Consider the following 14,269-nt stretch of genomic DNA (forward strand, 5'->3'; position numbering starts at 1 on the left):
AGCTTGCTCCATCTTCCATGTGACAGCCCTTTTGATATTTGAAGATGGCTATCATATCTCCTCTCAGTCTCCTCTTTTCCAAGGCTAAACATACTCAATGCCCTCAACCGTTCCTCATAAGGCTTGGTTTCCAGACCTTTCTTGAGGATTCTTGTGGAGACTATGCTTTTGTAGCATCCTGCAGCCAATCAGAAGCCGCGCAGGACGTTTGGCTTCCGAAAATCGTTCAAAAACTGGATCACTTCTGGTTTTTGATCATTCGAGAGTCGAAACGTTCAAGTTCAAAGGCTTCCGAGGTTCCACTGTACGCTTTAAATGTTTGGTGTGGGTGCAGCCCAACTCAGTGCTGTCTGCACCAGCCTTTACCAATGGTTGCCCTCTGCATAGGCAAAGGCTGTTCCATGCTGGCCACCAGTGTCCTTCTGGCATTTGAAACTGGGGTCACAGCCAGGATTTGCCAGAGAGTCAATCCAGGACTTTTTGCAAGAAAAACCTGCGTGTATCTCTCTTCCTTGGGACACCTGTGCGTTTTTTTAATTTTGAGCACTGGCTGAGCATCCGCCTTTCTTTTCCATTGGTTTGTTTATTTATTTATTCATTCAACCCTGTAAGAAAGAGCCACAGGGATGCTTTTCTAGCCACGTGTGGTCATGTGCGCACACGCACAACCACGCGAAAGAGCTCTCAGCTTTCTCGTTGCGCAAAACTAAACATATGATTTCACTGGAATCACTTAAGATAGTGACGCGCCGGCGTTGAGCTCTGAGGTGTCGGCTCGGCTGCGCGTGCCAAATTCCATCCCACTTAATTATATCCTGCCTTGGCGATTCTCCTGGCAAAACCTGTTCTCATTCTACTGCTAACGATCGGTTAGAGCGTGTTCCACCCCAGAAGCAGCTGCCTTTCAGAGCTAGGAAAGAAGACATGACCCCCAGGGACACAAACGGTAATTTATATCCTTGCAGGCCTTTTTTTTTCTCCTTGCCAGGGCCAACCTGTTGACTGCAGGAGGGCAGTGGCAGGCGAGGGTGTGGGTGTCTGAATGTGGTTAAGACAATTTTACCTCTTTGAGAGTTGAGTAGGCGATGTTCCAGAGCGAGAGGTTCCAAAAGTTGCAGAGGTAAAAGGTCTCAAAATGTAGAGCACCGCAATTTGGATTTGGGCGAGATAGTTGTGCTGAGCATTGTTTGGACCCAACAAAGCATTCTGGTCCTGTTAGAAGATCTCCCTCCCTCCGTCCTTTGATGATGGCTGAGGGCACCCACCTGCATCACTGCAGCATCCACAGGTGGGTTGCGTGGTGCCGTTTCAGACTTGAGTTGTTCAGTCAAAACTCTGTGCACTGGCAGGGCCGTGCAATCCTCAGGTGGAGTTGTAGGACTTGAGGTAGCATGAGACTTTTTCAGGTTGGGCCTCTGTGGCCACATAGGGCCTTCTTGGAGTGAACAGTGATTGGTAGCCTGGAGATGACTCTGCAGGATGAAGTGATGGTTGTGTTCTCTGGCATCTGTAGTGTTATAGCCACGACGTTGCGGTTTGTTCCTGTAGTGGTTTTCCAGTGGCCCACAGAGTTTCTGGAACAATCCAGAACGAGCTCCGTTGGCCAAGATCTTGTGTAGATACGCTGCCGTGCTACAACTTGTTACGAAGCTTCAGTGTGGCAAGTGAACGTGGGAATCCAACTTGGATGCACTTGGAGAGGAGATAGGTTCAAAGCAGTATCATGCCACTTTACACAGGGAAAGAATCCTGGGAACTGCCGTTTGCCTCAGGTGCTAAGAGTTGTTGGGAGACCCCCTTCTCCCATCGCAGAACTATATTTCCCAGAGTTCCCTGAGTAAGAGGGATTGACCATTAAAATCAGGCATGGGCAACCTTGGCTCTCCAGATGTTTTGGAACTACCACTCCCATGATCCCTGACCACTGGCCCTGTTAGCTAGGGATCATGGGAGTTGTAGTTCCAAAACATCTGGAGAGCCAAGGTTGCCTATGCCTGATTAAAATGCTCCAGGAATTGTATTTTTGCGAGGAGAATTGGGGACTCCTTACAACTCTCAGGGCCCTTAACAAACTGCAGTCCCCAGGACTTTTACAGGGAAGCCGTGACTGTTTAAAGCGCCATGGTGCTGGTTTAAATGCATAGAGCAGATTAGGCCTTAGGTGAGCTTGGGAGGCTGTGGCGCCTTTGCTCCTGATTTCTCTCTGCCTGGAGTTTCCCGGGTTGTCTTTCCAGTCTGGTGTTCCGCATACTTTCACTCAGGTGGCAAGCAACCCACTTAGATATTATTGAAATACTGAGTAGTATATAAATGCTTTAAAATACACACATAAGGTCTAAGAAATCAGCAGAGACAGCAAACAGATCCCCCTTTTTAAGGTGTATTCAGAAGAGAGGGGCTGTAAAGGAAGAGGAGAATGGGACTTCTGTACCTTCTGTTTAAAGATACTTGTGTAGAAGAGGGGATTCTGCGCAAAAGTGGGGTAGAAAGAGCTGGAAAAGGTTTGTTAAGGGTGCTGAGAGTTGTTAAGATGCCCCTATTCCCCCCACAGAGCTCCAGTTCCCGGAGAGGTTTAGCATTCAATCCCCCTTCCCATGGAATTCTGGGAACTGTAGCTCTGTGAGGGGAATAGGGGCATCCTATCGACTCGCCATATAGTTCCCAGGATTCTTTGGGGGAAGCCATGGCTGTTTAAAGGGGCATGAGGCTGCAGGTGAGGCCTGGGTGGAGACAGAGATAATGCTGGGCAGAGCCAACAAATCCTAGTTTTGTCCCCATCTTCCTCTCTGCTGAGTTCTGCAAAGGGAAGCCCTGAGATTCAGGAGGGAGAGGAGGAAGCTGGCAGGCAGTACCACACCCCCTGCATGGGTTGTAAGTAAAGAAGCAGGCAGATGGGGGGGCAGCCAAGGCCAGTTGGTGGGGCACTGACCCATTTCTTCTAAGGGGCTGGCCTCCACTGCCCAGCAGTACTCTCTGGAAGGGAATTTGCAAGCCCCAAAGCCATGCGGCTGGTTCGTCTCCCTGGAGCGCATTTCCCTCCGCCGCCTGTTTCCCTGCTGCCTGGCTCCTAGCCATGGGCAGACAGCCAAGCCCAGAGTTTACGCTGGGCATCTTGAAAGGCCTTTGAAAAAGAGGGCTGTTTCCCCAGCAACCAGCGACTCAGCCCTGCGAGAGCTGTCCAACTCAAAAGTAAAAAAGGAAGGAGAAGTTGGGAGGGAGACGCCAACAGGCGGCTAGCTTTGGAGAAACGCCAGGGCAAACCGCAAGGACCCCCCCCTCTGGCCTCCCCAAAGTTTCCTGCTTCCCCCGGGGGACGGTTGGCCCTTCTGGGCTCAAGGGGTGTAGCAGAACAGCACCTGCCCCTCAAGTTGACCAGACTATTCCCCCCCAAAAAAAACACCTCTCAGCGCGTCTGTTTGGGACAACGACAGCGTCTTTCTCTTCCTCATTGGGGAGCCAAGCCCCACTAAGGTACGTAAGACTTGGGAAGTCTTTCTCCTCTGTGCAGCTGCAAGTTTTGGGCCATGGCTCCCACCTGTGGCTCTTAGTGGTGGGAGCCGATGAAGTCACCATTTAAAGCCCCGCTTGAGCACTTGCGCGCTTGACCCGTTGCAGACGGATGTTTTTATTTTTGTACACTTGCTGCTTTTATCCCTTTAGCTTCCAAAGGAAAGGACTCCGTCCTATCTGCTTGGCCTTTATTCCCTTCAGCTCAAGAGAGCTTTGGTTGTAACCCTAGAGGCAGCTGCGCCGTCAGGGCAAGACTTCAGGGCGGAAGGATAGGACCCCGCTAAAAGGAATGAGAGGAGAGCTCCCCCCAACCCAGCCCCCCCAAAAAAACTTCCACACTTTGTAATGAGTGAAGTAATCAGCATTGGCTGTGTACACAGCGTACTTTGAAAGAGCATTACCCCTATCTCCTAAACAAAAAAAATGAATGCTGACAACTTAAGTTTCCCCATCCCAGTACTACAGTTCCTAGCACTCACTATGGTTCCCAGGGAGTTGAAGTATAGGAATGTGCTATAAGTATGTTTATGGTGTGTACACAGCCTGTGTTGATTAATTCACTCACGTCAAAATGTGGAAAGCCAGCTTTGCCAATTATCATCTTAACAAAACCCCTTTGGGTAGTATTCAGCATGTCATATGCACTCAGAGTAGGCCTATTGAAATTAATGGACATGATTCATTTAAGTCCTTAAATTTTAATAGTTCTACTCTGAGTATGATTAATGTTGAATGCAACTCATTAAGTCCAGGATCTAAAATTACCTAATTGCACTGCTGCTGCTGTTTTTTGTGACGTCTTTTGCAGGGCAGGGTTGAGAGGAGGCTTTTGGTTTCACTTTCTGAAAGGCACTCTGCACATGCTCTGGGATAACTTTGCCTCTTGCAGTGCTTCAGTTAAAAGCCATGTCCCAAACCAAAGCTGAATCAACTTATTATATTATTATTATTATTATTATTATTATTATTATTATTATTATTGAAATCTGTTAGGTCATCTGCCTAAAACCAAGCAGTATTGTGGAAAGTTGTGGGGTTTCGTGCAACCTAATCATCTCCCTGCTCTGCCACTTTATTCTGCTGTAGCTTATATCAATTTCTTTAAAATAAAAAAAAGTTTGCAAGCACAGCTGTGTTCCCCTGTACCAAAGCCTTATTCCTAATTTCTAAAGGTTGTGTTTTCTTCCCATTTTACACATGGGAAACTGAGAGTGAGCCACTAACTTGTTAATGGCTAACTTGTTTTATTGCAGGGCATGCATACGCTATGGGTATTATTTTATCTATTTATATAAATTTATATACCACCTTTTATTTTTTTAAAAAAAACTCAGGGTGGATAATCATGCGTGTGAGAAATTTCAGGCACACACAATGCAGACCTGCAGCTCCCCAACTCGTACGCATGAACACAGCATGAAATACCTGCATCTGCAATTGCTACCACAATAGTTTAGACATAGTTTGCACAATAGTTCCCTCTCTGTGTAGGGCAGAGGTTTTCAACCTTTTTGAGTCCACGGCTCCCTTGACCAACAGCATTCTTTCTGCGGCACCCCTGTAGGACTCAGGAGCCCAGTTACGTCAGCCTTTGCCTGCAGAGCTGGCAGCCTCTCACCCTTTTTCGAACACCGACCCTTCTGGAGTGTTCCCTCAGCTTCCTCTCCTCTCTCCTTGGGAGTCATCCGGGCAGCCACAGCTGCCACCCTTGGTCTCTGAGCTTGCCCTCCCCCCCTGCCCCAGAGAGAGGTGCCTCCTCACACTGCCCCACAGGGGCCTGGGACTTGCCTGTCCATTCCCAACAGCAAGGGATGGCGGACTGGCTGGCTGGGCTCCCTTGCCCGCTTGCTAGCTTACTCTGAGGCCACCAGCTCCTGGCAACCAGAACCCCCGGCCAGCTCCAGAGGCGCCATTCGCCTGGGGAGCTTGTAGCCGGGGCTGCTGCAACAAACAGTTGTGCAAGTCTTTGGGAGGCAGAGACATGAGGGCATCGGAGGAGAGAGGGAAAGAAAGAGAGACAGAGGCCAGCGTTGTCTGCGGCAGCCCTGACCATCATTCAAGGCGCCCCAGAGTGCTACGGCACACTGGTTGGAAACCACTGGTATAGGGAATTGGCTGCAAGTGTTCCGGAAGATACTGGTGGATGATTGACTTACCCAAGGCCTCTCAGTGAGCAAGTGCCAGAGTTAGTACTTTGTGCAACAAGCAAACGCAGAAAAGGAAACTGTAGAAGCAATTAGCCACAAAACAACAGGTTGGTCTAATGATTCATGTGGAAATAGGAGCATTTCACACCCTGCCAGGCTCAGGACCCCACAGGTGTAGCCGATCTAGTTTTCTCCCTCCTGCACCAATCAAAGCCTTCATTTATTGAGATAGCAGCCAGGCTTGCCTTGCCCCTGGGTTCCAACAGCCCTCAAATACCAATCCCCTGCCCACTTTGCAGGTGAGGAGGGAGGAGAGGCGGGACTTTGACGCGAACAGCAGGCCCAGTGGAAAAACAGCTCCTTGGCTAGAACAGGGAAGGCTTTTCCCTTCCCCATTTGCATCAAACTGGAGTTGATCCGTGCGCCTGAATTATTGATGGAGAAGCTGCTTGTGTTGAGCTGAATGGAGTAGAGGGGGCTGGGCTGCTTGCAAGGCTCCTCTAACCCCCACCCTGCAGCTGAAAGGCAAGGCCAGGCTGCGGCAAGCACATTCCTTGCAGAAAGTCCCAGGTTCAATCATCCACTTTTTTTTTTAAAAAAAGGATCAAGTGATGGGAAAGACCTGCTGCCAGTCAGAGCATGAAATACTAGCTAGGCACACTTAGTGACCTGGCAGCGTAGGAGACGGTGTCTCCCTCTGTTCCAGCCACCCCACAACCCCACCTTCCAAACACCGCTTTGAGATTTTGAAAAGATTAAGCGGTTTGTCTGTGCTTTTAAAGCAAGGCATGGGCACAGATCAAGAACGTGGCACAGAGCTTCTGAACTCGCAGGTGGCGCCAGTGCTCGCTCGAGAGCTTTTGCTAAACATGAAGACAACTTTCCCCCACCCCGAAGCCTTTTTCAATCTGCAAGTCCGCAGAAAGCACTCTATATCTTTAAAGCACACTTGAGGCACATTCTTTCCCTCAAAGGATTCTGGGAACTGTAGTCTAGCCCTCACAGAGTTACAGTTCCCAGCAACCCTTCCCAAACTACAGGGCCCATAACTCTTTGAGCGAGGAAATGTGCTTTGAATGTGCTTTAAAGACATAGCTGTATACGCAGCCCTCGCCTGCTCTACCTTCTTCACGACAGGTCTTCAGATATGTGGGGAGCCGCTATCGTATCTCCCCTTAATCTTATCTTCAGATTAAATTTACCCTGCTCTTTATAGGACTTGGACCACACATCCAAACCATACGTTTAAAGCAGCCTTGAATTTAAAAATGCTTGAAATGGGATATAGGCAAACTTGGAGCATCTACTCAGAAGTAAATTTACTCACAGCTGGCCCCCATTTGCACTGCACATTTAAAACACTCTTGAACAGCCATGACTTCCCCCAAATATTTCTGGGAGCTGTAGTTTGTTAAGGGAAGCTTTTAAATGTTTGATGGATTTCTGTATTTTAGTGTTTTGTTGGAAGCCGCCCAGAGTGGCTGGGGGAACCCGGCCAGATGGGCGGGGTATAAATAATAAATTATTATTATTATTATTATTATTATTATTATTATTATTATTATTAAGGGTACCCCCCCCCCACAGACTTACAATTCCCAGAGTGGTTTAGCAATCAATTCTCTTACTAGGGAACTCTGGGAATTGTAGCTCTGTGAGCAGAATAGGCACCTCCTAACAACTCTCAGCACCCTTAACAAACCACATTTCCCATAATTCTTTGGGAGAAGCCATGTCTTTATTATAATAGTGCTTTAAATGTATGGTGAAGATGTGGCCTGTGTATACAAGCACGCTGCTATCACACTTGCCTTTCTCCTTTGGACACGTCCCTCCCTGTCAATGTCCATCTTAGAATGGGATGCCCAGAGCTGGGCACAAGATGTTCTTGAACTACAACTCCCATCATCCTCAGCTACTGGGCCTGCTAGCTAGGAATGACGGGAGTTGTAGTCCAGTGTCTTCTAGTCACCTTAGCTTGAGAGAGACTGCCAGGAACAGCCTTTGTGATTCAGATGCATCGCCAGCAAGTGCAGTTGTGGGGGGGAAATGCATGCAGAGCAAAATAGTTCTGAATGACTCAGGCAAGTGAGTCTAGGCCACACGCTGACAGGATTAATAAAATCCCACTGAGTAATTTGCCAGTTTGGCCTGGGAGGGGGGGGAGGTGGCAGGGAAATAATTGCCCTAGATGTGACAATTGGTCAGGCCACGAGCAGGGCAGTCGTTGAGTCACTCCCCAAAGAAAATGGCCGTGCAGAGTCAGTCCCAACAATCATCCCACTGGAATGGAGGCATATTACATAAGGCTGCTAGTAACTATAACTTTTATTGTTTGGATTAAATAGAGCAAAGTGGAGTTTGAGATGGTTGAATAAGAGCAAGCACAACATCCACAATCCCTAACAGAGGGAGATGGCGGCAGCAGTTTGTGCACCAGAGAATTCCAAGGTTAGATTACTGCAATGCGCTCTGTGTGGGGCTTCCCTTGCGCTCGACCCAGAAGCTGCCGTTAGCTCAGAATGCTGCAGTGCAGTTTCCCTCTGGGGGCTGTTGGAGTCCAACTCCCATCAGTTCCAACTGCCTGGACCAATGGTCGGGGACAAAGGGAGCTGTGGCCCAAAGCCGCTGGCAGGTGCTAGGCTGTGGAAGGGCTGTGATCAGCTTGTGCCGGGTGGCAGGGAGAGTTCAGGTTTCAGCAGAGGCTGCTGGAACAAGGAAGCAAGAAGAGCAAGTGTAGCTTTTTCTGGGCAGCCTGAAAGCCAGCAGGCACTCGCATCTGCCTGCAAGGTTCAGCTGAGCACGGCGTGGGAAGATGGTGCTCGCGAGGTGGAGAGCAGAAGTGGGGAAAAGGGCTGTCAGAGGCCTGCTATTAGCAGAGCTAGAGATTTAATCTTAGGCCAGCATTGTGTTTCCTAGAAGCGACACCAGGGGGCGTGCTTCTGCATGAGCGAAGCAGTCTGGTTGGCCCTGGAAGGTAGTGGCAGCAGCCGCACACAACGCAACCTTTCAAGGGACCTGCACGGCGCACCTCGTGATTGCACATGATGGGTCAAGAGCAGGCAGCTGCGGGTCACCCTGGGTGATGAGGCGCTTGGGAAGAGGCATGAGGACTAGCGCTGCCAGGGAAAGCTTACCTGAAGGCGTCTGCAGGTGCGCTGCAGGTGTAGAGGCTCATGAAAGAACATGTCGTTCCCAGGGAGCTGTGTTTTGGAGGCAGTTCCCTTGGCAAGTGGCCATGCTTTTTTTATTTCCTGAGATAGGAAAGGCTGTGCCTTGAATAGCTGGGTGGCAGGCAGAAATTCCACAGGTGAAGCCCCCCCCCCCCCATCTCCATGCAGTCATAGTATGTGGCCAGCCTGGCAAAAAAGTGTAAGATGTTGCCTTATACCTGGCCAGACCATGGACTCATCTAGTTTCTTATTATCTACACCAGTGTTTTTTTAGCCAGGGGTCCTCAGGGGTTGGTGGATTACAAAACCCATCATCCCCAGCAGCTTTGCCAATCGTGTGGGATGATGGGAGTTATAGTCCAACAACATTTGGGGCCCCAAGGTTGAAGAACACTGGTCTACACCAGCTGGCAGGGGCTCTCCAGAATTTCAGGTGGGGGACATTCCCAAACCTATCTGGAGATGTCATTAGGGATTGAATTGTGCAAGCCGTACTTTTTCCCTGTTGAAGTTTCTAAGGGATAGGAGAATTCCTCGTAGAATTGCCCCACTAATTCAGCTGTGTTAAAGGCACAACAGTGCCAGTGTGGCGTAATGGTTAAAGCGTTGGACTAGGACCTGGGAGTGCCGGGTTCGAATCCCCACTCGGCCATGAAGCCCACTGGGTGACCATCTCTTAGCCTAACCTACCTCACAGGGTTGTTGTGGGGAGGAAATGGAGAGGAGGAAAACCACCTTGAGATCCTTGGAAGATAAAGGTCGATCTGGTACAGACAACTCTGTATTATCTGATGTAGATCACAGAACTAAAGTTCCCAGCCCCCTTAACAAACTAGAGCACCCAGGATTCTTTGAGGGAAAGTCATTTGATTTAAATGTTCATTGGATGTGCTTTAAACATATAATGGTGTGCAGTGCTTGCTTCTTCTTTTTTAAGAATAAAAGGTGCTGCTACTGTGTGCCCTTGAGTATCACTCAGTAAAAAAAAAAACACCCGCTGATGGTGTTGATCTGCCAGAAATTCTAGTTTAGAAGAGAGTCCTCAATTATATGATCGGATTGCTGTTCTGTTGCAAAGATAGTCTTGGTCAGAAGAGGGCGCCGGTGGCCTTTATGTATGGCTGCAGGGTTTGCAAATGTAAACACACCTTGGCGAAGGAATCAAGTATTGAGTTTCTGTTTATGCCACCTGCTCCTGTTTTGGAGCTGGCTCCTTGGTGTTCTAACTCTGCAACACCTGCCTTTGATTCCCACCCACTGCCCCATTTGATGTCATTTTAGTTTCCCACAGGCACCTATGTGGTTTGCATTTTTTGAATCTGTACACACACACGCAGAGAGAGAGAGAGAGAGAGAGAGATAGCATTACTAATTCCTTGTTTAAAAATGAGTTTGTTTTATTTATTAAGAATATTAGAATGAGTTAAAGGGAAAGGAAAGGAAAAGATGGAGGAAAACAACAATAACAATATGGCAGCGAAATATAATTAAGGTTAAAGAACTATATAAAACATATGTAGATGGATGAACTTACTGTTTCCCTCAAATATACACTGATTCACGGGTCACTATGCTTTCAGTAAATGTGTTGCAAAGATCATTAAATTTATCCATACATAATCTTCGTCTGAAAGCGATCCATTCAATGGTTGCAAGTTGCCACGTCATCTATCCATTGAACAAAAGAGGTTGTATTTTTGTCCTTCCAATGTATCCATATCAATCTTTTGTAGGTGTAAGGGCATGTTGACCAATTATCGAGCCCCATATATTAGGTATATAATTAAAGATAATGTTATCTTCTGACATTCCCCCGTAATATGTGAAATCAACAGGTCAAGTTCCTCAAAACACATTTCAAACCAGCATTAAAGCACAGTTTGCCCTGACAATAGTGCAGTAGCCAACATCATCTGCACCTTAGTTTTCCAAAGCATGTCTCATGAAGGTCTTAGCCTGCCAGTGGAAGGATATTATTATTATTTATTGAATTTATATACTGCCCTATACCCAGAGGGCAAAGAGGGAGCCAGTCTAGCCTCTCTTGGGAGGGTCTTCCATGATCTGGGGGCAGCCACAGAAAAGGCTCTCTCATGTCACCACCAACTACGCTTCTGGTGTTGATGGGACCGAGAGAAGGCACCATAGCTGCCAAGTCTCCCGTTTTCCCCGGGAAACCCCCGTTTTTCCAGCTGTCCCCAGCCGAAAAAACGGATTTTTTTTGTTTTTCCCCAGTTTATTCTGGCGCGACGGCCATTTTGGAACTGGGTGCAGCATGCTCAGAAGCGACTTTTGATGCTGCTCTGCCCAGTTCCAAAATGGCTGCAGCGTGACTTCTGGTGCGGTGGCCATTTTGGAACTGGGCACAGCAGTATCAAAAGTCACTTCTGAGCATGCTCCGCCCAGTTCCAAAATGGCCACCGCACTACTTCCGGTATGCTACTTCCGGTCCGGTCCCTTATTTTTCAGAGAGGAACTTGGCAGGTATGGAAGGCACTCACCTGAGGATCTTCATACCTGGGCAGGTTCATATAGGGAGAGACGCTCTTGCAGGAAACCTGGGCCCAACCCTGATAATAGTAGTTGGCCGTCCTTAGCTTAACGGCTGCCATCATGTCCCCCTTTTTTCCAGCCAATGCCACCAGCGCCGCCCCCAGTGCCCCATCCCGCAGGATGTCCCAGCTGTCTTCCACCTTGAAACGCTATGTCGACGCTCCCCGCTACTCGGACACCTCGTCGTACAGCAAGGCCTCCACCAGCTATGGGAACTATTCTCCCTACTCCTCCAACCTGTCCTCCTCCTACCCAGACAAGGAAAAGATCGGCCTCAAGCCCACCGCGCCCTCCAGCTACATTCGGACATCGGGCACCGCCGCATCCTCCTCCTCCTTGACCTACGACAGGCGGCTGCTCCAGCGCCCGGACTCCAGCACCAGGCTCAGCCCCAGCTACGGACGGATCCCGGTGAGAACCCCGGGCAGTGGGGGGCTGAGCGGAGGGGCCCCCAGCTACTCCTACGGCAACGGCCCTTCCACCAGCTACGGCGCCACGTTGGGCCGCAAGAAATCCAGCAGCCACTCGGACCTGGCGCGGGACATCACCTCCATGCACCTGTCGGACTCGTACCGCGCCGACCCACCCTCTGCCCGTGCCTCGTACATCGGCCGCAGTCGCCAGGACCTGTGCCCGCTGCAGGGATATTACCAGTCGGATTACGTCAAGGACTACCTGGAGTCCTGTGGGCGCAAGGGGGGGCGTTCCCCAGGCTCCGGCCTTCACGGCTCCACCCCAGAGGTCATCACGCCCACCCTGCGCCCCACCAGCCGCTCCTCGACTCAACCATGGGACCGGACAGACAGTCGGACGGACATCTTGGCCAAGGAGGCCCAGGTAGGGCTCTGCTCTGGCTTCGGGGATGGAAGTGGGGCAGGAAGGAGGCCTTGCATTGTGGGGGCGTGAAAAAGGGAGTTGGTGTTTTGCTGCGTGTGTTGTAGGGCACAGCCCCAGCCAGAACAAGGCCTGTGCAAGGCAAGGGGTTAGTTAGGAAGATAGGAAGCTACCGTTCCAGAAGTCCGTTCGACTTCTGAACACATTCGAAAACCAAGGCACGGTTTCCAATTGGCTGCAGGAGCTTTCTCCACTCAATTGGAAGCCACGGAAGCCGCGTCGGACGTTCTGCTTCTGAAAAACTTTTGCATACCAGAACACTCACTTCCGGGTTTGCTGCGTTTGGGAGCCAAAACGTTCAAGTCACAAGGCGTTTGAGAACCAAGGTATGACTGTATTGTGTCTACATGGGGGGGGGGGTGTTGTCCACACTTCTGCTCACCCTGTATCTAGAAAGCGCGGGTCTAAGCAGTTTTCCACTGTGCTTTCTAGGCCCGGGTTTGAGCAATTTTGCCTCCCCCCCCCCACCTTTCTCCTCTGGCAAACCTGCTCTTTAGTGCTAAATGAGAAAAGCTCTGGTCTTTAAAATAATTACTAATTACTATTCTACAGCTCCTCTTAAAACTGCAGGTGGCTAGCAAACTCGGCCCTCCAGATGTTTTTGGACTACAATTCCCATCATCCCTGACCACTGGTCCTGTTAGCTAGGGGTGATGGGAGTTGTAGTCCCAAAACAGCTGGAGGGCCGAGTTTGGGGATGCCTGTCTTAGAAGAGGCATTCCCTCTGGGGTGAGAATGCTGCTCCCGAGGCAGGTGTGTGGGAACCACAACTCCCATCAGCCCCTGCTGGCATGGCCAGCAGCCAGGGATGGTGGGAGCTGTAGTTCAGCAACCTCTGGGGGGCAGAAGGCTTCCCCGTACCTGTTCTAAGGGTATCCTCCAGCCAGCCTAAGGTGTTGTTATTGGACTCCAGCTCTCATTTTTCCTGATTGTTGGCTCTGCTGACTGGGGATGGTTGGGAGCCCAACAACCTCCAGAAGGCACTGGGTTGGGGAAAGCTGCTTTTAACACTGGAACTTGCGGACATCCCCAAGAAGCTGAATGTTGGAAGGTTCAGGACAGGCAAAAGCAAGTGACTTCTTCACGCAGCGCATAGCTAATCCTAGATGGCTCTAAAAGAGGATGAGACGTATTCATTGAGAAGAGGGCTTATCAGTGGCTAGTAGGCACGGTGACTATGCTTTGCCTTTGCAGTCGGAGGCAGTAATGTTTCTGAATGCCAGTTGTTGGAAACCACAGGAGAGGGAGAGGACTCTTGTGTTTGGGTTCTGTTTGAGGGCTTCGCACGGAAATCTCTGGCTGATCAGTGTGAAAAAAGGATGCTGCACTGGATCGGCCCCTGGCCTGATCCAGCAGGACTTTTCTTAATTTCCTATGTTCAGAAGGTGACGGCGCTTTGCTATGGCACAGCAGATTCAATTGATTGCCTAAGGTTCCTTTAATCTGGTGCCCCATCCTTCAGCGCTCTTCCAAATCCAGCACCAGTTTGCTCCGTTTTGCAGGCTTAAGTTTGCTTTAACGGTTGGCTGGATTTGCTTTGCTTTTCGGGCACAGAAGTTGCTCCTTGGCTTCAGCGAGTAAACACACCAAGCAGGAGTTTTTGTCAAGTGGAAGAGATCTGGTTCTTTTTGTTTGCTTTCCTTTCCAGGCTGTCTGTGTGTGGAATAACAGGTTTCTCTGGCTTAGCATACTGTGTGATATTTTTCTGCAGGGAGCAGGGAAGGGATGGGAGTTAGTTCCAGGTACCCACAGCCCTGTTCCCCCACTTCAGAATTACTGCTGGGCAGGGTGGGAGCATTCATGTTTTGGTCATTTTGAAACTCACTCAGAGCTCAGCGCTAGGTAAATCTTGGCTCACGTTCAGCAACTTCCCATGCACTTCTGGGTCTTTTCTGCACCTGGGAGAGGGGCAGGCCTCCGGGAAATGCAGTCATGTCACGGCGGCCTGGTTTTGTCATGCCAGGGTCAGGTCAAACGTGGCCAAACTTGAGT

The 14,269-nt window shown here is 49.7% G+C and overlaps 1 protein-coding gene across 1 annotated transcript in view; it reads left to right on the forward strand.

Moving 5' to 3' along the window:
* The first annotated feature begins 633 nt into the window (after positions 1 to 633).
* USP2 (ubiquitin specific peptidase 2) overlaps positions 634 to 14,269 on the forward strand; it is a 57,210-nt gene continuing 43,574 nt past the window's right edge. The window contains exons 1-2 of the mRNA XM_035139390.2: positions 634 to 946; positions 11,463 to 12,220. Coding sequence (XP_034995281.1) covers positions 925 to 946; positions 11,463 to 12,220 — 780 coding nt within the window. The 5' untranslated portion in view covers positions 634 to 924. The remainder of the gene's footprint in view (positions 947 to 11,462; positions 12,221 to 14,269) is intronic.

This window comes from Zootoca vivipara, chromosome 15, assembly GCF_963506605.1.
Source record: "Zootoca vivipara chromosome 15, rZooViv1.1, whole genome shotgun sequence".
Taxonomy (NCBI): Eukaryota; Metazoa; Chordata; class Lepidosauria; order Squamata; family Lacertidae; genus Zootoca; species Zootoca vivipara.